We start from the raw sequence: 24,410 nt of genomic DNA, 5'->3' as shown, positions 1-24,410 counted from the left end.
TTGGTGATTTAAAATTCCATTTAACAAGATGTCTGTAAGAAATTATCATCTTCCATCTCAATTTTCGTCCTGTAATAGACAATAGACAATAGGTGCAGGGGTGGGCCATTCGGCCCTTTGAGCCAGCACCGCCATTCAATGTGAGCAAGGCTGATTATCCCCAATCAGTACCCCGTTCCTGTCTTCTCCCCTGACTCCGCTATTTTTAAGTGCCCTATCTAGCTCTCTCTTGAAAGCATCCAGAGAACCTGCCTCCACTGCCCTCTGAGGCAGAGAATTCCACAGACCATATAACATATAACCATATAACAATTACAGCACGGAAACAGGCCATCTCGGCCCTACAAGTCCATGCCGAACAACTTTTTTTTTCCCCTTAGTCCCACCTGCCTGCACTCATACCATAACCCTCCATTCCCTTCTCATCCATATGCCTATCTAATTTATTTTTAAATGATACCAATGAACCTGCCTCCACCACTTCCACTGGAAGCTCATTCCACACCGCTACCACTCTCTGAGTAAAGAAGTTCCCCCTCATATTACCCCTAAACTTCTGTCCCTTAATTCTGAAGTCATGTCCTCTTGTTTGAATCTTCCCTATTCTCAAAGGGAAAAGCTTGTCCACATCAACTCTGTCTATCCCTCTCATCATTTTATAGACCTCTATCAAGTCCCCCCTTAACCTTCTGCGCTCCAGAGAATAAAGACCTAACTCACCACTCTCTGTGAGAAAAAGTGTTTCCTCGTCTCTGTTCTAAATGGCTTACTCCTTATTCTTAAACTCTGACCCCTGGTTCTGGACTCCCCCAACATCAGGAACATGTTTCCTGCCTCTAGTGTGTCCAAATCCTTAGCAATCTTATAACAAAATAATATGACATTTGCAACATGGGTGAAAACGACTTGGAAATGGAGGACATTCTGTGTAGTTGAAAGATTCTAGAAGTGGAGACTGCAACCAAACCTGGCCAAATCTGTGGTTTCTATATTTTAGCTTCAAGCCTTCCTGCTAACCACAACACCGAAACGTTGCCTATTTCCTTCGCTCCATGGATGCTGCTGCGCCCGCTGAGTTTCTCCAGCATTTTTGTGTACCTTCGATTTTCCAGCATCTGCAGTTCCTTCTTAAACACTCAGTCTTACCTTCCCTGAAGTGAGCATTTACCAATGACCCTTCATACCAAACCCATTGTCACACAGCCTAACCCAGCCATATGTGCAATTATTTAATGTTTACTCACTTAATGTGAGCAGACAGTAACTAGCTATCCAACGGTGCCACGGGAACTATTCGGCCCAACTCATCCATGCCAACCAAGATTCCTTGCAATGCAGGTCTGTTATGTCTGCATTTGGCCCATATTCTACTAAACAATGTAACTGAACAAATGTATTTTAAACATCAGGGAGAGGTCTTTTAGGTTTAGATATCAAAGAGAATCTTGACTGACTGATTCCTGACTTAAAAACACTGTACCATTCCACCAGGCACATGCCGTGAGTAATTACTCAGGGTAGGCAGTCAGTCGGCTTTAAAAAAAATCTTAAACCGCGCATGCGCAGATTGTTCTCTCCGTTAGCTGTCAGTCAACTTTTATAAAGTCTTCAAAAGCGAAATCTCTTAATAAATACCGTATTGTTGGTTCACATGCTTGATCAATGGTGTTTTATCATTAATGTTTTATTATTATTAATATCTAGTGATTTCTTAGTCATTCGTAACGCTCACGGTATGTCATGTTGTTACTTGTGGGCGGAGCACCAAGGCAAATTCCTTGTATGTAAATACTTGGCCAGTAAACTTACTTACTTACTTATTTCCCAGCAATGAAAACGCACCCCCATTTTGAGTTGCTAAATTTTGAAAGAAGGCTGGTGGGACATAGAATTTCTCATGCTCATAAAAATAAAAATAAAGAAAGCAATTTGCCCAAGGCTTCCAAATCTCCTTCATTCTGAATTACTGAATGGGTGGGGGGTGGAGGGTGACGGCAGGTGGAGAGATGGTGGGAAAAACAGGAGCACAAACTGGGACGTTGAATCAGTTGTGAGTTTATTGAATGACAATACTTGTTCAAGGGACCAATTGGGGGGAGAGTTCCTTTCACAGTGTGTGGGGAGTCTGGTCAGGGGTAAAGTTGTGTGGAGAGCAGGAGCATTGAGAAGGAGGGGGTCGGGGATCATGCCAGTAACTCACTCATTCACCGCTCCCACGGCGCTCCGGGCGCGGAGTTACCGCATTGTGGCCGGGGAGGGAAGTAGCTCGGGTGGTTGCAAAGCGGCTGCTGGGACCAGACAGCGGACGCCACCTCAGTACCTTCTGCCGGCCCGCTCACCTCTGGCAGTGCTCTCCGTCTGAACATCTCTCACTTGCCGCTCGCTGGCTTCGTTCATGTCAGCCGCTTCCTGCAAATCCTTAAATTCCGACAACCGAGTAACCTCAATTGGTCCCTTGATCGCACTGTCGGAATTTAAGGATTTGCGGCAAGCGGCTGGCATGAGTGAGGCCGGCGAACGGCAGAAGAGAGGTTTTCAGACGGAGAGCACTGCCAGAGGTGAGCGGGGGCCGGCAGGAGGAGCTGAGGTGGCGACCCGAGCTACTTCTCCCCCCGGCCACAATGTGGTGGCTCCGCGCCCGGAGGGTCACGGCAAGTGGGTTGCCGGCATGATCCCCGACCCCCTCCTTCTCCTCTCCCCGGCAGCGCTGTCCTTTTACAGCCGCTTCCCATCAGCTGCCAGCAATGAGGGATAGACTTCGCTATCCCTCAGTACAACAATATCGTTCTTGATGTTGCTGTACTGAGGGAAAGCCAAGTCCTATCCTTTTTGTGTGGCTGTATGGGAATTCATTTCACTGTGCCATCTGGCACACGTGACAATTAAATTTATCTTGTATCTTGTATCTTGTACAGCCGCTTCCCATCAGCAGCCAGCAATGAAGGATAGACTTCGCTATCCCTCAGTACAACAATATTGTTCTTGATGTTGCTGTACTGAGGGAAAGCCAAGTCTATCTTTCTTGGCTAACAACCTTCCAAATTCGGCTTCCAAGACACGTACATTTTCGTGCCTTATTTTTGGTTAAAAAATAGCATCTTCATTGCCGGGAAATAAGGTATTTGAAAACATATAGCACCAAGATATCTACTTTCCACATCATTAGTACACAAACTCCATTCTTCTCTCTTTGTTTCTTAAGATACTCTTAAGATAATGGCAATCCATGTTTGAAAAACCTGCCAAGAAACTTGATGCTACGCATGCACTGTATTTCAGCTGCCTTCAGTCCCTTGGAAATTGACGGCTTGAAGCATCATCGACGGCACGTTGGCTGCACAGACCTTCACATATTACATGCACTGCGGATGGAAGGCACGGAGAATTATACCTACCTAAGAGATCGATCTCTTAGGTATGCATTATTCTCCCATGCCTTTGTTATTTATATTTAATAATTACCATTTTATAATTTTAGTCAGGGTAGGCAGTGCTTACCTTGCCCACCCTGACGGCTCGTGCCTGCATTCCACCAATCTTGCTTCCAAGTTTAGTTTAGTTTAGAGATGCAGCGTGGAAACAGGCCCTTCAGCCCCCAGGGCCTGCACCGGCCAGCGCTCACCCCGTACACTAGCTCAATCCCACACACACTAGGGACAATTCTGGTCGAAATATAATTTAAGGTTGTTGCTAAACTAATTTTCTTCCTTTGGTTCAAGCTACTGTATAGTTTTCATCCATAGCAATTTCACCCCACAAGGGTCCCAGGTTGCAATATGTAATAATTTGTTTCAATTATTATATTTTGGTAAAATTAGTGCTGAGTTATCTAAACCAATCTCTTTCCCAATTGTAACACTTTATAAAATATATGTTATGAATGTTTTATGAATTTCTTGGAATTAAATACCAATATTTTCTTCAAGGACTTCTGTGGTGTAACTAATGTTTACTTCTGAGGCACAAGATACAATTTTACTGCTCTAAATTAGCTTGTAAGTTAATGCAATTATAAATGACTAGACCAGGTAAGGACCCATTGGGCCTGTCCCCCAAGGCAATATTCCACCACTGACCCAAAGCCCCCAACTGCGCAGGCGCGTCTGAGGGGTTCCCGTTGTGATGCCAGAGATCCCCGTTGTGACATGAGTCACGGCAACCCTCCATCAACTGCGCCTCGCCATCCCTCTTTTTACCCCTATCCTCCTCTATTCCCCCTCATCCTCCAGCACACCCATCCCCTCAGCAGACAGGCTGGGGGGTGGGGGGGTGAGGCCAAGGGGCAGGTCAGCAGCTGGGAAACCGTTATATTTTTAAAAAATGTCAGTTTGGTGATAAATTTTAGTTAATATCTCGGGAAATAATTGACCAAATTTATAGAGGATTGGATTTTTGAAATCATAAGGAGAATTTCTACCGGAAGATGTAAAAAAATAACTGTTATTTTAACGTCAGCAGCTGGGCAGCTGTGAAATTAAAAAAAAAAGGTCAGATTGGTCAACGACAGGATGTCATTGACCAATGTCAAGGCAAAATGAGAGACACACACACTGGGACTGCGGCTGAGTGAGCATGCGGGCGGGGATTCACGAGCTGCACGGGCAGCGAGAAAACATCCCTCGCTCGAGGCGCCGCTCGCTGGCAGCTGGAGGCCACCGACTTGCTTGTCAAACCTCCCCGTCTCCCCCACCCGATCGTAGAACATGGCGGCAGCAGCCGTTATCTTTGCGTGGAGCAAGCGATGAGAAGGTGGCCCTGTCGGCCATTACTCCCTCTGGATCTTTGTTCCGCAGCACAGCGGAAGGCTAAAAGATGACGGGGGGGGAAGAGGTGGTGGAAAGCTCACCTGCGCGATGAGAGCATCTGCTTTTATCGATGGGGGGGGGGGGGGGGGGGCAGTGCTGCGAGCAAGGGCATTGTGACGTCCTCAGCTGTCGCAGCAGTTTGATTTTTTTAAAAACAGTCTGTTTTGTGAACAACTTTATTAAAAATCTGGGGAAAAAATTGATCAAATTTAAAGAGGAGTTGACTTCCGAAATCGTAAGTTAAATCGCTACCCGAAATATCCGAAATCTCCGCGTTTTGAGTCGCTACCGAAATACATTTAAAAGGGAAAATCTCCACACACACACACACACATTTTCACACTGTTTTTGACACACACACACACACACACAAAGGCACAACACTCACACACACACACACACACACACACACACACACACACACACACACACACACACACACACACACATACACATAGGTTTACATTATAGATATATGATATGATATATAGATAGATATATAGATAAATAGATAGATAGATATAGATGTGTTTAAGTCACCTTAAACCCGCCACCAGCAGTGGAAAATGTTCGCAAATTGCTTTATCTAAGAAGACAGCACAGATATACCGCATTTCTGAGCTAAAATATTAGTTGTAGATCATAGCGCACTTGGAAAAATGCAATGTCTGAAGGAAAGTATTAATTATTACAAGAACAATAAGTATATAGTGAAAATTTAACTTGGAGACATCTTCATGCCTCCATTTCCAAAATTAGCAAACTTAAAAAATTATATATTAAATTAATATATTAAGGATGAATGAAATTAAGTTCTTAGTAGATTTAGATCTACGTTGTTCAGAAAATTTAAGAACTGTTTTAATATTAATATACTTTGCAGATAATGGCAAGCTCACACTTTAGGGTGAAGCAGATGCATTTCTGTAGTGACCATTAATAGGATTATATGTCATCGTTTTGGCATGTTTTCCGCATGGGTCATTAACACAAATCAAACTTGAACATCAGAGTGTATTTCAGCTTAAAAGGAATATATTTAGACCCGCCAAGCATTTTCTCCACCCATTGCCTGCAGACATTGAAACATCATTTCATCATTCTAGGCTTATTATTTTACGATTGTACATCAAATTTAATATCATAGTGCCACCTATTGGTAGGTAGTATATGGGAATTTAACATTTGTACTAAATAACCAACATCAATCCGAAATGAATTGCAATGTTTGAATAATGAAGAAAGTAACTTTTTACTACATTCATTTAAAAACAGCAATCTCTGTGCACTGGATTCCAAGTCAAACAATACTAATGGAAAAAAAGCAAGTGATAAGATAAACCACATTTCTACCATTAGATTAGTGTTACTTTAAGAAAGATCTAGAACTTTGTTGGTTATTTAATTGCCGGAAAGAGTTTAACATCATGCATTCAAAAATGAGAAATTACATTTCTTTGGTCTATCGTCCACTTGGGGAATGAAATGATAATGAATTAACAAAGCGTACATCAACGTTCACTGTTCTCAATGATTAAAACATAATTATCTCTGATATGCACATATCTGTGGTTAAATTGATTATCAGAACTTTGCAGTCTGATTTGCCTTGCTCTTCCCAGAGCTATGGTTGAAAATACAAGTTGGATATGGTTCGTTTACAGTGATTGCCGGCAGTAAATACAGGCTGGTAAAAGTTGGGACTGGTGGATAATTTTTTAATAGCGGTGCAAGTTTTTCTTGCTGCCAAAGAATCTTTATAGCACTTTTGCAAGTCAGGAGTTTAATTTTATCTAGATTTAAAAGTTATTGTTGGAGTGCTTAACAGCAGAAATGTTTTTGATTTGAATTCAATATTCTGGCTCAGACCTTCTGGCATAGACACTGCATGCCTCAGTATGGATTCATCAGTGTTATTGAGGGTACAGTTCACAAATGTTCCTGCTGACCTTCAGATGGATAATCATTTAATTGCATTGCTAAGATAATTGTGCAATCATGTGCTTATGGAATATATCAGTAAATGTTATTTTTGCAGAATAACCATTTTATTACAGCTACACTTGAGAATTCTGACCATGCAAAGTTAATTCTTTACATATTTTATGACGTGCATGTTTTGTAGGTGAAAATATGTCAGTCTATTAATAATAATGGATTGCAAAATGATTTTAGGAACCCTGTTTTAGTGATGCATTTGCTGGTGTGGGTTTAACAGTTAGCTAACAATTTCTTTGAATATATCCTTTGAATTTATTTTGCAGAGGCAAAATTCCTCAGATGGACTTGGAAGGATTATTCCAAGGTATGAGTGGTGATTTTACAAGTGAAAACTTTTCTGCCACCTGGTATCTGATAGAAAATCACTCTGCTACAAGGTGAGCGACATGCATTGTACATTTAGTTTGCAGCTGTCCCATGTCTTAAATTCTCATGTTCATTGAAAATATCAAAGTATTTGCAAAAGATCCTACCCATCCAATATTATCGCAAATAAGGGCATTTCTTAAATACACTCACTTATCACTTTGACAGAATCTTGAAAATGATTGTAATCAGCGATTTGCACCATTTTTCTCAGACTAATCCTAATATACGTTACACAGGCACTTTCCTCATTGAAATTTTATGCTCTTATTTTTATCATGCTAGATGATTGGGATACATTTTCTTACTGTCCTTCTGAAAATTTGAGTTTTCAAGATTATATTGCCCACCAAAGTGGATTTTTAAAAAATATATCTTTTGGGATATGCAAGAACAGCATTTATTGCCCATCCCTAATTGCCCTTAAATAAAATGACACTTTGAACCATTGTGATTCTGCTCATGACCTCATTCCAATTATATATTTTTCAGGATTTAGGCCGAGCAATGCTAAAAGAACAGTGATTTAATCCCAAGACTTAATGGTGTGCCTCTTGAAGGGGAATCTGCGGCGAGTGGCATTCTAATATGCCAGCTGCGCTTATCCTTGGTGGAAGAGGTCACAGGTTTGGGAAGTGTTGTCAGAGTAGCCTAAGTGAGTAACTGCTGAGTATTTTGTAGATGGTGCACAGAGCAGCCGTTATGTGCAGATGTGGAGGAAAGAAATCCTTAGAGTAATGGATGGCACACCAATCAATTGCACTGCTTGCTCTGGACAATATCAAACTGTCTGAGAGTTGGAGGTGCACGTATGTCAATAATTGAAGAGTATTCAAACACACTTCTGAATTTATAAAGCAATATTTCTTCAAAATTCTACCAACCAGTTTCTATGGCACTTGTAACCCTTAAAAATGTTTTTATCTCTGCAATACTACCAAACTCTTTTCTTCCTGTAACTGTTCCTACTAGGTGCTTTTGATGGTCCTCGAAGGATTAACTAACCTATTTTGACTTGACTGAAGTATATTTCTGGGTACAAACAAATGTACCTGTTTGTGAAATACAAAATTCATGCTCTGGCACTATTTTTGGATTACTAAATAATAAAAGAACAATATGTATTATTAATCTTTGATATTTTTTTTAATCCCTGATAGCTTTTATGTAACCTGTAACTAGTTAGTTTATGTTACCACCGATTGTTACTTTCCTCCTAGACCTTTTACTAATTTCAGTACTACACGAATATACAACATTAATGATGTCCATCTGACTTTTCCCTTGAATGGTCGGAAGATCCCAGAGATTTGACTAGCCTATTCATTGCAAATGAACTAAAAGGATGAGCAGAGTGGTGTAGAGGTTCACACTTACGTTGCTTTCTTATGTACTTTCCAAATTGGTTAATTGACCTGATAATTTTGAGTCTTTCCTCATCATTCCCATATGTACTGTTTCAGATTAACATGCAGTGTTAACTAAAGCCTGGTTTACAATACAATACAATACAAATTTATTATCATTTGAGCCCCAGTGAGACTCAAACAAAATGTTGTTTCCACAGCCATACAAACAAAGACACTGTCTTACAGACATACACATAATTAAATTCACACAAACATCCATCACAGTGAAGCCACTGTGATGGAAGGCAAGTCTTTTCTCTCCCCTGTTCTCCATGTCTCTCCCGATGTCCAAGCCCCCAGGCGGGTGATGATAAGTCCCACGGCCATTTTAGGCCGCGCGGGGCGATTTACGGCCCCGCTCCCGGTCTGAAAGTCCAAGGTTGGAACCCCCACGGGCGATGGTGAGTCCCACGGCCATGAAGCCGTGCCGGGTGATGTACTGTCCCGGTCCGGGTTGTTCCAACCCCGCGACACCGGCTGGAGAAGTCGCGTTGCGGGAGCTCCGGGAAGCGGTCTCTCTCCCCGGACCCGCGAGCTCCCGATGTCACAGTCCACCGGACCTGCGGCTGCGTTGCTGGAGCCTCCGGGCCCCAGGAGTCGAGTCGCAGCAACAGCGAGTCACCGCCGCTCCCCACGCTCCGAGGCCGGCCAGCCCCACGATGGTGAGTAGTCCGCAGCTCCGCAGCTCCGCAGTCTCCCGAGCCCCCGGCTCGTTCAGGCTGGAGGCCGCTCCACGGTGCTAGGCCCCAACGACAGCCGAGACCCGACAGGGAAAAAGTCGGGTCTCCCGGACAGGGAAGAGATTTAAAACAGTTTCCCCCTCCCCCCCCCCGCCCCCCACATTTACACATTTAAAAATACTATTAAAAAACACCAAACACTACATTTAACTAGACAAAAAATAAAAAAAAGACAGACAGGCTGTAGGGGCCGCTGCAACGGGTGAGTCGCGCCGCCGAGATACTCTATTATGTGAGTGATTTAGACACTCTATTATGTGAGTGGTTTCTGGACAACATATTTAACTGGAATTTCTCTGATTTAATAACAATAGAAGGAATATTTATGGTTTTCAAAGCATTACTCCTTATCAAGAAATAAAATTAATATTGTTGTCCATTTCATTGCATATTATTTGATGGTATTCCAGAAAAATTACATAATTGCCAGATTGTTACCAGTATCTTGTTCATTTTCATACTTTTCAAATTTAAAAGTGATTTCAATTCTATGCAGTGCATCACTTTGTCTTGCCCGCAAAAATATTTGCGCCTGAAACGACATTCCCTGCAGAAACCATCCTGAAGAAGCAAATACTGGGTTCTTGAGTTGTGGAACTTGTTTTCTCAGTAATAGGAAAGAAAAATTGAAAGCCATTTTATAGATTACCGGACCTTAAACTCAAATTCACGTGCAATAGAGAATTGTATTGCAGCAAGAAAAATAGTTCGAAATTGAACCACAATGGGTTTCATTAACAAAATATATATATATCAAGCTAAACCCAGGTATCGGGGAAAGAAGAACTTTAAGATTTCTTCTGTTTTGGTTAACTTTTGTCTGTTTTCTTCCCATAAAGGAAATAGAATCATGTTTAAAATTTATTTCCTGCTTGAAATTTGTGACAAGTATAAACATAGAGTTCAACAGTCTAAATTTATAACACAGGTAAAAGGAAGAGGAAGTCCAGGCTTAGCTGCGGCCACCTATAAAACAACAAAAGATGTGGCAAGCAGATGATGGGCACCATAACTTTGCTATAATAGCTTGACTGCATCAGATTAAAATAGCAATGTGTTTTGTTAAACATTTAACTGACTAAAGAACGAGAGTATAGTGGTGAATAAAATGAATTTGATTCAACTAATAAAAGCAGTAATGCAACTGTGTACAATGGTAGATAGTATCTGAGATACACTAGCAATGAATGTGGCTGACTTCATTTATTCAGATGTATTTTTTCAGTAAATTTCAGGGATATTTGAATTTTTCTTTTATCCGGGATCTTTTCACTGGAAAACAATAACATTTTTTTTAAAGTGAAAACTGGAATTTGTTCACTTAAAATGCTTCTTGTATCATGAGTGGATACTTACCAAACCAGGATGCTAAGTTTCTAGGACAGAATTAGAAGGTGCATAAGAACACTATGACCTCTAAATACGCCTTTTAAATGAAGCATAATCCAGAATTGGGCATATTGTCCCTTCATTTCTGATAGATCAGAATTGTGACACCCCCATGCAATGCTATTGGAATACCCTTCGCTATTCAAATGGCAATGATTCAAGAAGGCAGCCCACCATTAACCTTTTGAGAGCAACCTTGCCAAAAATGGTAATGTCTTGAATGTTTTCTTTAAATATATATTTATATATATATATATATTTTTTTTTTCTCTCTCTCTTGGTGCCAAATAATTAAGATATCAATAATAATCAAATATTAAATGTCCCACAAGTTTTGAATACATTAGCTTGTAGAGATTACAACAAAATTCCTTTACCGAATTTATTTTAAGAAAAGACTGGCTTCCATTTGTTTTTCTTCAAATATCCTTTCTTCTATTAAGCTTGTTGAAAGGCTAAAACAATTTATCACATTACCATCTACAGTCAGCAGATTTATTTTCCTTTGTATTAATATGCTGCATCCTTCTCTCTTACATTCTAGCTTTGATCAGCTGAAAGTTGCTGCAATTTTTTTGAGGAAACAGGCAAACAAGAAGAATGAGGGAAGTTTAGCCTACGTGAAAGGAGGCCTTAGTACATTCTTTGAGGCCCAGGATGCTCTTTCAGGTAATTGTTTTGGTACAACCTCTCCTCAAGTTCATATATTTTTCTAAGATACAGTACAAGAACATTTTTTTCTCTGACTGAAGTGGGGAGAGATGAACAAACAAGCAATTCAATTGACTTTTCTCAACATTGACACAATCCTTTTGATTTAAAAATAAATCTAATTTAAAAATCACTTGAGGAACCAGATGAAATAGTATTTTTCCGTGTACTCTTTCAAAACTTTTCTTTGTTTAAACAATCTAGATTACATGACGCAAAGTCACTCATACATCTCTGGAGAACATGATTAGGTGATGTTTTGAATCAGGAACCTGCTTCAGAATGATCAGTATGAAGAAGGATGCTGAACCAAAATGTCATCTCTCCATGTTCTCCAGAGATGCTACCTGACCCACTGAGTTACTCCACGACTTTGTCTTTTTTTGTAAACCAGCATCTGCAATTCCATGATCCACAATCTTCTTTGTGTTCTCTCCGCCCTCTTCACTCAAGTGGAAAGTGTTTCAAGTTTCATGCTTTTGTCAAATATAATATGCAGATATTTATGAGGTGTTAATTTTTGGAAGTCAAACCAGAGCAGGATCTTCACAGTGATTATGTAGGAAAGAACCGCAGATGCTGGTTTAAATCGAAAAAAGACACAAAATGCTGTAGTAACTCAGCGGGACAGGCAGCATCGCTGGAGAGAAGGAATGGGTGACATTTCGGGTCAAGACCCTTCTTCAGACTGATGCCAGGGGAGTGCGCGGTACAGAGATAAAATGTAGTCAGAGACAGTGAGACTGGTAGGAGAACGGTGAAGGGGGAGGGGATGGAGAAAGAAGGACAGCAAGGGCTACTTGAACTTAGAGAAGTCAATGTTCACACCGCTGGGGTGTAAACTACCCAAGCGAAATATGAGGTGCTGTTCATCCAATTTGTGCTGGGCCTCACCCTGACAATGTAGAAGACCCAGGACAGATAGGTCAGTGTTGGAATGGGAGGGGGAGTTAAAGTGTTGAGCAACTGGGAGATCAGGTAGGTTTAGGCGGACTGAGTGGAGGTGTTCAACTAAACGATCATCGAGCCTGCGCTTGGTCTCGCGGATGTACAGGAGTTCACACCTGGAACAGCGGATACAGTAGATGAGGGTGGAGGAGGTGCAACTTACTTTATAGTGAATGTCAGGGCTCTGGGGAAGTGTTGTAGAGCTGAAGGATCTAAAAGTGCAGGCATGGAGTTCCTTGCAGCTGGCGTCACAGGTAGATAGGGTGGTCAAGAAGTCTTTCGGCACATTGGCCTTGAGTCAGATTATTGAGAAGTTACAGTTTCAGTTGTACAAGCCATTGGTGAGGCCACATTTGGAGTGTTGTGTTCAGTTTTGGTCACCTTGTAATAGAAAAGATGTTAAGCTGGAAAGGCTGCAGTGAAGATTTTACAAGAGGTTGACAAGACTCGAGAGCCTGAGCTCTAGGGAGATGTTGTGCAGGCTAAGGCTTTGGTCCTTGGAGTGTCGGAGGATGGAGGGTGATCTTAGAGAGATTTATACAATAATGAGGAGAATACATAGAGTAAATGAACAGGGTTTTTTTTAACCCAGAGTTGGGGAATCAAGAACCAGATTACATAGATTTAAAGTGCGAGGGGAAAGATGTAATAGGAACCAGATCATTTATACAGGTGCCTGGATAGGAAAGGTTTAGAATGATATAGACCAAACGCTGGCAGATAAGAGTACTGTAGATGGGGCTTCTTGGTCGACATGGGTTAGTTGGGATGAAGGGCCTGTTTCCATGCCGTATGGCACTATGACCATAATATCTCCCCTTTCTGGTTTATCTACTGGTGCACTGTTTGGCTTCGATGTTCCATTACATGGCTATGGGGAATTCCATTTAATATTCTCATTCTGGGCTTTGTTCTAATTAATGATGATATCATTGGCAATGTCGATATTTATCCAGTCTGAAGAATGATCGAGATCCGAAACATCCTTTGGTGATGCTGTTTGACCCGCTGGGCTACTCCAGCACTTTGTGTTCTCAGCATTTATTGTCCATCCCTAATTGCTAGCAACAAAGTGGGTTGCTCATCTAGGACATGGCAAACTCTGACCTTAAAGAAGCAGCTTCTAGCAGAAATCTGAGCTGGAGTCTTGGATATAATCCAGTGTCAGTTTTGAAATCCTTTCAGCACTTCTGCAGGCAAACTGGTCCAAGATGTATTAATTCCTACCATTCTGCTTACATCATGACAGTGACATATAGAGGTTGGCCCTGTTGCTTGGGCAACACAAGACTTCAATTGTTCAATATCCAGACTTGCAACTTGGAGAGGAACTCCGTCTTAGCTTTACAGTGTTGACACAGCATAGTAGGCAGCATTTATCAGTTGCACAATTGGCTGAGAAATTATGTGCCAAGGGTTACCTCTGACAACAGATAAAGCCTCTGGTGTTGTAGGTCTTCTGAATCCCATTCAGAAGGATGGTTCCCAGCCAGTAGGGTTCTGCTTGCTCTACAGTCCACATGGTTCTCGAGCTGTGTGAAGCTCAGTGTTAAACTGGCAATTAAACTGCAACGCTGCACCAAGCAAAATAAAATTATAAAATAAGTCAATTCTCAGGCTTGAAATTTGGAATGCTACAAGCAAGTCAACTGGCATGTCGGAAGACATCAAAACATAGATGCTGGTAAGATAGACAAAAGTAACAATATGTTGAAATGACTTCTTGACTGCACAGCTCCTCTATAAGTAGTACATCTAGATTTAGCTGAATCCATTAGGAAAAAAGACTCTACTTTCTCCTGGCCAGGAACGGACTCCGACTTGCATGCTGCTGGGGGTGAGTTGAAACTTACAAAATAAAATGGATTGCAAAGAACCTGGCACTTTGCATGTGAATGTTAGAGTGCCCTATTAACTTGGTGAGTGAACCCTTGCCAATGCTTAATTCCTCACTGGAGATGGAATTTATTTAGTCAGAAGGGGGTGAATCCATGGAATTTATTGCCACAGATGCCTGTGGAGGCCAAGCCAATGGATATTTTTATGGCGGAGATTGACAGATTTGTGATAAGTAAGGGTGTCTGAGGTTATGGGGCGATGACAAGAGAATGGGGTTGATAGATCAGCCCTGATTGAATGGCGGAATAGATTTGATGGGCTGAATGGCTGAATTATACTCCTGGAACTTATGAATTTTTGAACAAAGGCGAAGATTCACAATAAACTTGAAATCATCTTCAGCCATTTTCCAACAAATCCACCTGTTTGGTAACTATAAGAGAATATATGCTGATTACTACTCCTGGCACACTTGCTTAGATCACCAAGACATTGGGAAAATAAATGAAAATAGACACAGATCTCTTGAACTGTACCTTAGCCATTACCACATCAACAGTATATTCTTCTGGGCCATGCCTCATAATGCCATGGAGACATCTCAATACATCATGGACCTCAACCGATGGGTTAGTTAGTAAGTTTGCAGATCTCAGCAATACTGCTGGGGTCGTGGACAGCATACATCAGCTACAAAATTGGGCGGACAAATGTCAAATGGAGGTTAATTCCACACGTAAGGTCAAATATAAACGGAAAATGTACACTTAATGATTTGACCCTTAACATCATTGATGTTCAGAAGGATCTTGGGATCCAAGTCAATAACTCCCTGAAAGTGGCAACATAAGTAGATAGTTTTTTTTTTGTGTTTTTTTTCAAAATAGACTTTATTCAATTGATAAATATATACAATTCATGAACCGGGCGAAATAAAAATTCATCCGACATTTTCGGAGACTATACAAATTTTTTTTACATTTTTCAAATTCCACCAAACTGTCCCCCACCCGTGCCACTCATGTGGCCCCTGCCCAAGTAATAAATATATACAATGTGTGAACCGTGCGAAAAATTAATCCGACATTTTCGGAGGCTATGCAAATTGTTCAATACATTTTATACATCTTTTAAATTCCACGAAACTGTCCCCCACCCGTGCCACTCATGTGGCCCCCTGGCGTGGGATACCTTCCCTTATTTTGAGGGGCGTCTCCACCATACTGTCCCCCCCCCATGACCAGCAGCGGAAGGATCCTAGACTGTGGTCCTCCCCCACCTGTTGGCTGCACCAAGCTTCAGTGCGTCCCTCAGCACGTACTCCTGCAGTCTGCAGCGGGCCAGTTGGCAACATTCCCTGATGGACACTCACTCTGCTGGGTGGTGAACAACGCTCGGGCAGACCAAAGAGCGTCTTTCACCGAGTTGATGACCCTCCAGCAGCACTCGATGTCAGCCTCTGAATGTGTCCCTGGGAACAGTCCGTAAATCACAGAGTTCTCTGTGACGGAGCTGTTCGGGATAAATCGTTCCAGGGACCCTTGCATACTTCTCCAGACTCTTTTTGCAAATCCACACTCTGCAAAGAGGTGGGCGACCGTCTCCTCTCCATAGCAGCCGTCCCGAGGGCAGTGTGCTCTGGTAGTGAGGTTCCAGCGGTGTAGAGTGTTAAAGAAGGCATATAGCAAACGGAGCAATTCATAGGTCGGGGCATTGATAGGGGCATTTACCTAAATGTCACAACATTTTTTTCCAGGATGGGAAAAATCCATAGGACAAAGATTAAAGGAGATGTACAGGGCAAGCTTTTTACACAGAGGGTGTAGTGAGTGCCTGGAATGTGTTACTGGGTGTGGTGGTTGAGGCAGATACAATAGTGGCGACAGACTATCTACTGACATCTATTGCAAGCCCACTGACTCCCACAGTTATCTGGAAAACACCTTTTCACAGCTATCTTTAGGAATGTAAACTCCCATCTCACCAGGGACTAACTTTACTGTACCATTTTACTGTTGTGTGGTGTCTTTTTAAAATTGCTGTTTTTTTCCTCCCACAAATATGTAATATGTGAATATGTGATTCTTTCATCCTGTTTGTAGTTTGTTTGTTTTTTTGCACAATCCGCGAGCATTGCCACTTTTCATTTCACTGCACATCTCGTATGTGTATGTGACGAATAAACTTGACTTGAAAGAAGCTATGCTAGATACGTAGAAAATAGGTGCAGGAGTAGGCCCTTCAAGCCAGCACCGCCATTCAATGTGATCATGGCTGATCATCCACAATTAGTACCCCGTTCCTGCCTTCTCCCCATATCCCTTGATCCCACTAGCCCTGAGCTCTATCTAACTTTCTTATGAATGCATCAAATGAATTGACCTCCGCTGCCTTCTGAGAATTCCACAAATTCACAACTCTCTGGGTGGAAATTTTTTTTCTCATCTCAGTTCTAAATAGCCTACCCATTATTCTTAAACCGTGGTCCCTGGTTCTGGACCCCCCCAACATCGGGAACATGTTTCCTGCATCTATCGTGTCCAATCCCTTAATTTTATATGTTTCTATAAAATCAAGGTCTCGTTGCCCCTGCCCTTTTCCTAATCTGACACCATTCAGATAATAATCTGCCTGCTTGTTCTTGCCACCAAAGTGGATGACCTCACATTTATCCACTTTATTCACCCAACTTATCCAAGTCACCTTGCATTCTCATTGTATCCTCTTCACGGTACACACTGCCTCCCAGCTTTGTGTCATCTGCAAATTTGCTAATGTTAATTTTAAATCCTTCACCTAAATCATTAATATACATTGTAAATAGCTGCAGTCCCAGCACCGAGCCTTGAGGCACCCCACTAGTCACTACCTACCATTCTGAAAGGTACCCGTTAATTCCTACTCTTTGTTTCCTGTCTGCCAACAAATTTTCTATCCATGTCAATACTCCACTCCCAATACCATGTGCTCTAATTTTGCCCTGTCTCCTGTGGGACCTTATCAAAGGCTTTCTGAAAGTCCAGATACACTACATCTACTGGCTCTCCCTTATCCATTTTCCTTGTTACATCATCAAAAAATTCCAGAAGATTAGTCAAGATTTCCCCTTTGTAAATCCATGCTGACTTGGACCGGTCCTGTTACTGCTATGCAAATGCACCGCTATTACATCTTTAATGATTGAGTCCAGCATCTTCCCCACCACTGATGTCAGGCTAACTGGTCTATAATTCCCTGCTTCCTCCCTCCTTTCTTAAAAAGTGGGATAACATTAACTCCCCTCCAATCCACAGGAACTGATCCTGAATCTATAGAACATTGGAAATTAATTACCAATGTGTCCATGATTTCTCGAGCCACCTCCTTGAGTACCCTGGGATGCAGACCATCAGGCCATGGGGATTTATCAGCCTTCAGTCCCATCGGTCTACCCAGCACCATTTCCTGACTAATGTGAATTTCCCTAGATCCTCTGTCCCCCAGTACATCTAGGAGATTTTTTGTGTCTTCCTTGGTGAAGACAGAACCAAGGTACCTGTTCGACTTGTTTGCCATTTCCTTGTTCCCTATAATAAATTCACCAGTTTCTGTCTTCAAGGGACCCACATTTGTCTTGCCTAATCTTTTCCTTTCCACATTCCTAAAGAATCTTTTACCATCCTCCTTTATATTCTTGGCTAGCTTACCTTCGTACTTCTTACCTCATCTTTTCTCTTCGTATTGCCTTTTTAGTTACCTTCTGTTGTTCTTTAAAAGTTACCCAATCCTTTGGCTTCCCACTCATCTTTGCTGTGTTATACATCTTGTATTAATTTTAAACTGTCCTTGACTTCCCTTATCAGCCACGGTTGCCTCTTACTCCCCTTAGGATCTTTCCTCCTCTTCGAAGTGAAATGATTGTGCATCTTCTGGATTACTCACAGAAATTCCTGCCATTGCTGTTCCATCGTCATCTCTGCTAGGGTCCCTTTCCAGTCAACTTTGGCCAGCTCCTCCCTCATACCTCCATAATCCCCTTTGTCCAACTGCAATACTGACACCATCTCAAATTGCAGATTAAAACTTATCATATTATGGTCACTACCTCTTAACGGTTACTTTACCTTGAGTTCCCTTCTGAAATTTGGTTCATTACACAACACTAAATCCAGAATTGCCCTCTCCCTGGTAGGCTCCAGTACAAGCTGCTCTAAGAATCCACCTCGGAGGCACTGTACAAACTCTTTCTTGGGGTCCAGTACCAACCTGATTTTCCCAATCTACCTGCATATTGAAATCTCCCATAACCACCTTTGTTACATGACAATTTGAACTCCTGATGCAACTTGCACCCTGTATCCAGGCTACTGTTAGGGGGCCCTGTAGATAACTCCCATTAGGGTCTTTTTGCTTTTACAATTTCTCAGTTCTATCCACATTGACTCTACATCTTCTGAATTTCATTCCTTACCACCAGAGCTACCCCACCCCCTCTGCCCACCTGTCTGTCTTTTCGATAGGACGTATAGCCCAAATTTTCAGGCCCTCGTGCAGTAATTTCTACAACATCATACCTACCAATCTCTAATTGAACCCCAAGCTCATCCACTTTATTTCTTATACTTAGTATATTCATATATAACTTTTTTAAATTTAGTATTCACCTCCCCTCTCACACCGGTTCCTATTTTGAAACTTTTCCTGTAGTCTCTTTCCCTTTAACTCCATCCTTATACTTTCAATTTGTCGATCCATCCCACCCGCTATTTAGTTTAAACCCACCCGTGTAGCACATGCAAACCTGCCTGCCAGGATGTTGGTCCTCCTCCAGTTAAGGTGTAATCCGTCCCTTTTGTACAGGTCTATCCTACCCCAGAAGAGATCCCAGTGGTCTATAAATCTAAATCCTTGCTCCCTGCACCAGTGCCTCAGCCACACATTCGGATCCCCTATCTCCCTGTTCCTGCCTTCACCAGCATGAGGTACTGGAAGCAAACCAGAGCTAACCACCCTAGAATTCCTGCTTTTCAGCCTTCTTCCTAAATCTCTAAGCTCATGTTGCAGAACCTCCTTCCTCTTCTTCCCGACGTCGTTCGTCTTCCCCCTTGAGGATGCCCAACAATCGGTCTGAGGTCTTGGACCCTGGCACCAGGGAGGCAACACACCATCCTCGAGTCTCGCCTGTTGCCACAGAATCTCCTGTCCGTACCTCACTATTGAGTCACCTACCACCGCGGCGTTACCTGACGCTGCAGCTGGATACAATTTCCACGGGTGTAGTTGTCAGAGGCACCAGCGGCAGTGTCCCTGACTTTCCACATCCTGCAAGAGTCACACTGCAGCAACTTGCCTGCCATTATTTCAGTAGTCAAATCCCAATTGTTTGTGCCTCTCACCTTCTTCACCTCCTCGTCGCAGCCTCCTCACTGAAGACTCTCGAGCCAAAGACTCGCACTTTGCTCACCAAGGCACTTCACCTGAACAAGGCCGCTCCGCTATAGCTGCATTTATTTTCATCTGCTACCTAATCAACTACTTTAGGGCAAATTTGTAAATTACTCGAACCTGGGCCTTTGGCGCTCATTTTAAATCTTCGTTCCCTCTGACTCACCTTCTTTCAGCCAATATTTGCTCTCACTGCTCTGGCTGCTGCTTCTCTCCGACCTTCACGGTAAACACTCGAACCCGCTAGGGCGTCCAAGTTCTCTTTCTTCATTAAACGTGGGTTCCTCCCTTACCTCCATCCAGCAACCCCAGCAGTCCTTCCAGGTGAGACAGAGGTTCATGTGCGCCTCATCTACCTAATGCATTGTTTCCGATGTGGCCTCTTGTACATCGGTGAGAGCAAGAGTAGACTCATTGACTGTTTAGCTGAACACATGCGCTTATCGCCAACTGCTATTGGATCTCCTGGTTGCTAACTTGCTAACCATTTTAATTCATCTTCCCATACTGACCTTTCTGTCCTATGCCTCGTCCATTTCTTGAGTGAGGCTACATGTACGCTGGAGAAACACCACTTCATATTCTGTTTGTGTAGCTTACAATGCAATGGTATGAACATTGAATTTTCCAACTTTAGGTAGCTATAAACCTTTCCCCCTCCCCAGAGATGCTGCCTGGCCCATTGAGTTACACCAGCACTTTGGTGAGTTACACCAGCACTTTGTGCCATTTTTGTAAACCAGCGTTTGCAATTCCTTGCTTCTACAAGACAAGACACTCACTTAAGCAACGTGATCTTAGTCATTTATGTAATTTGCATTGCCGATAACAAACACAACTTAGCGAAGCCAGAATGCTCTGCTAACAATACCCTTAGCTAGGAACACAGTGAAGCAAATAACAAGAACCAGTGCCAATGAAGGGAGGGCAACATGAATTATTACAGGACCACTGTGTCATCTCCTTGCTCACCAAAGCTGGTGATCTATTTGCAAGTGTTGAACTCAATACGCTTGACCCCCCTGGCAGAAAGCATTTACCCTGCGTTCAGGGACATTTTCCATGCAGCAGAATCAACCATTGATGTGATCTTTACTCTGAGCTGCAGGTGAAATGAAGAGAACTGAAAAGGAATAAGAAAAAATTGCTGATGTTGATAGTCTGAAGAAAAACAGAAAATGTAATTTCCATTTAGCAGGGCAGCAGCATAAGTGGAAAGAGAAATAGGTTTAGCACTTCAGATCAAATGATATTTTCCATAACAATGAAAGTTTACATTGTCCTCAAAGAACCTTTGATTTTGCATTCAGAGAGGGCGTATTCAAGTTGCTGGTAAAAGATCTGTTATCTTCCAAGGTTGATCAAATCCTTCCATGTACATTCGAATGGTACTCTTAAATCTGACAGCTCAACATGGGATATTTTAGCATTCGTCATATACAGTAGTGTCAAGAGGGTCATACCTTTATATTAATCCTCATTTGCCTTCATTTCTTTCTAATATTATTCTTCAAAGCTTCATTATATTACAGCAAATTATCCTTTTTGTTTCTGTGACTGCCCAAATACTGGGTAAATAGAACTGAAAAAAATGCCAAATTTGTAGTTTACAGTAGGCTTTTAATATGAAATGGAAATTCATTCTACAAAACAGTGAGGTGAACAGAGCTGAACACTGAAATGTTGAAGGAGTTTCGTGGCATTCTTTCAGTTGCTTAGGTTCAAAGCTAATCATAATAGCTGATGTTTTTCAAGACTGTTCGTAATTCTTTTTTTGGTGTAAATATTTTGAAAGTTAGGACAGTTGCCCAAAAGGAACAGCTGAGGCCAGTCCCCATGGTCTCCAACTTACAAGGTTTATTGTTTGTGTTTTTTACCTCTGTTTAAAAATGTGCTTCATTTGTGCATCTAAGATTTAAAATATGCAGTTTAACTGTTAAAATTGAGTACAATGATAGAAACATTGAAAATTGGTGCAGAAGTAGGCCATTCAGCCCTTTGAGCCAGCACCGCCATTCAATATGATCATGGTTGATCATCCAAAATCAGTACCCCGTACCTGTTTTCTCCCCATATCCCTTGATTCTGTTCATCCTAAGAGCTATACCTAACTCTCCCTTGAACATATCTAGCGAATTGGCCTCCAATGCCTTCTGTGGCAGAGAATCCACAGATTCACAACTCTGGATGAAAATGTGTTTCCTTATCTCAGTCCTAAATGGCCGACCCCTTATTCTTAAACTGTGACCCCTGGTTCTGGACTCCCTCAACAACGGGAACATGATCCTGCATCTAGCCTGTCCAATCCCTTAAGAATTTTATATGTTTCTATAAGATATCCTCTCATCCTTTTAAATTCCAGTGAATATAAGCCCAATCGATCCATTCTTTCATCATATGTCAGTTCCGCCATCCTGGCAATTAACCTGGTGAAAAATATAAACATAGAAACATAGAAAATAGGTGCAGGAGTAGGCCATTCGGCCCTGCACCGCCATTCAATATGATCATGGCTGATCATCCAACTCAGTATCCTGTACCTGCCTTCTCTCCATACCCTCTGATCCCTTTAGCCACTAGGGCCACATCTAACTTCCTCTTAAATATAGCCAATGAACTGGCCTCAACTACCTTCTGTATCAGAGAATTCCACAGATTCACCACTCTGTGTAAAAAATGATTTAATCATCTCTGTCCTAAAAGACTTCCCCCTTATCCTTAAACTGTGACCCCTTGTTCTGGACTTCCCCAACATCGGGAATAATCTTCCTGCATCTAGCCTGTCCAACCCCTTAAGAATTTTGTAAGTTTCTATGAGATCCCCCCTCAATCCCCCCAAGATCCCCCCTCAATACTCCAGATGTGGCACACCAGGGCCCTGTACACTGCACTACTCTTTGCTCCTATACTCCAATCCTCTCACTATGAAGGCTAACATGCCATTTGCTTTCTTCACTGCCTGCTGTACCTGCATGCCTACTTTCATGACACCCAGGTCACCCAGGTCGTTGCATCTCCCCTTTTCCTAATCTGACACCATTCAGATAGCAATCTGCCGCCTTGTTCTTGTCAGCAAAGTGGATAACCTCACATTTATCCACATAGCTTGGGTAATAAACTCATATTTGACTCTGAATATAGATGGAGTGGAAGAAACTGCTAATCCTTCATATTTTTATGATATTATTTCTGGGTAGTGGAAATCAGTTTTGCAAACACATTAAGAAGTATGCAAATCAAACTCCAATCAGTTCCATTTGTTAATGTTTTTTCTTGATAGCCTTTCCCACTGACACCATTGGTGTCATCTAGATTCCCCAGGAACCACCTTATCCCATATTCCCACTGTTCTCTCCAGCTCACGTGCATGCTTTTATGACATAGCAATTCTGATGACAGTTCTTTGACCTGAAAAGTAAACTCTGTTTCTGTTTCAACAGATGCTACTTTCAGCATTTCCACATTAAAAAAAAATTCATGTCTTTCTGAGAGAGTCTTTGGGTAGAAATACTTCAAAAGAATATATGGGTTGGCTTGCTCGTACTTGTACTGTTTGCTTTTATTCTTTGTTCAGAACAAATGTGCTTAATGGTCAAGAGTCAGAGTTTCAGCAAGTTCTAGGCTCTGTTTAATTGTCGAAATAAGCTATTATCTTTCCAAGTCTCAGTCACTTGACCTATTCTACATCAGATAATTCTGCTTTACCCATGATTTAAAGGTAAACACATTTTTTTTAAGAACCTCCAGTTTTCTGTGTGATCCATTTTGGAAATAGGAATATGTTGCCAGGAATTCCATACTTTTTCCTCATTGAGAATCCATATTCTTCTAAACCTCTAAAGTTTGAGTGTGTACACGCTTGGATTTACCCATTGCATGACACTGAAACATAAGGCTGGTGGATGCCTTGCAGCTGTTGACTTAGCCAAAATAAACAGGCTGTCAGGATAAATGGCAGCAGAGATCATGCTTTACTCAGCCTGGTCAGCTGTAGTATTTCCAGCGAAGACTGATGTTGTAGACCACAAGATTCCTGATGCATGGCTTCAGATCACCTTTGCCTGAAGAAATACAGAGCAGACTTACACCTAATGGAATTTAATTTGAGTTTAGAAATAAAGCGTTTCTTTGTGTTCAACTTCGGAATGAACTTTACAGAAAAACACAAGCTCTCCAACTTTCATACATTTACCAAAAAATGATCTATAGATTTGACATTTCCAGAGTTTTGCCAACAAAACAGTCGATGTGCTAAAAGATGAACTATGATTCAATTTACTATAGTGTCAAATTTTTAAAAAAAAAGTCATATTTACATTCTTGAGTTTGATATATTAAGTTATTGCACAGGTGAAAAAATAACTTAAAGTGCTCTCTGTTTGAATATTTACAGAATTTAAAAGATCTTAATGCAGAAAGAGTAGTGTATTTAAAAGTTTAAAATGCCTGACAAATTCTGAAAAATAAGTGAATTTATAATTTAATCCCAGGAGGTTATGGAGGAATTTAAGATATTGACCTGATGCCGAGTAAAAAATGAAAACCCAGCTCAGGGCATCATTCAGTCATTTAGCTTGGTTGACAATTTCATAGTATTATTTCTAACTTTGTGCCGTTGTCTGTGGAATTCTCTGCCTCAGAGGGCGATGGAGGCGGGTTCTCTGGATGCTTTCAAGAGAGAGCTAAATAGGGCTCTTGATAGCGGAGTCAGGGGTTATGGGGAAAAGGCAGGAACGGGGTACTGATTGTGGATGATAAGCCATGATCACATTGAATGG

The 24,410-nt window shown here is 41.7% G+C and overlaps 1 protein-coding gene across 1 annotated transcript in view; it reads left to right on the top strand.

Moving 5' to 3' along the window:
* exoc2 (exocyst complex component 2) overlaps positions 1 to 24,410 on the top strand; it is a 236,411-nt gene that overhangs the window by 76,081 nt on the left and 135,920 nt on the right. The window contains exons 5-6 of the mRNA XM_055651664.1: positions 7,070 to 7,183; positions 11,255 to 11,379. Coding sequence (XP_055507639.1) covers positions 7,070 to 7,183; positions 11,255 to 11,379 — 239 coding nt within the window. The remainder of the gene's footprint in view (positions 1 to 7,069; positions 7,184 to 11,254; positions 11,380 to 24,410) is intronic.

Source organism: Leucoraja erinacea, chromosome 2 (assembly GCF_028641065.1).
Source record: "Leucoraja erinacea ecotype New England chromosome 2, Leri_hhj_1, whole genome shotgun sequence".
In the NCBI taxonomy this organism is placed as follows: domain Eukaryota; kingdom Metazoa; phylum Chordata; class Chondrichthyes; order Rajiformes; family Rajidae; genus Leucoraja; species Leucoraja erinaceus.
This window is presented reverse-complemented; position numbering and strand designations above follow the sequence as displayed.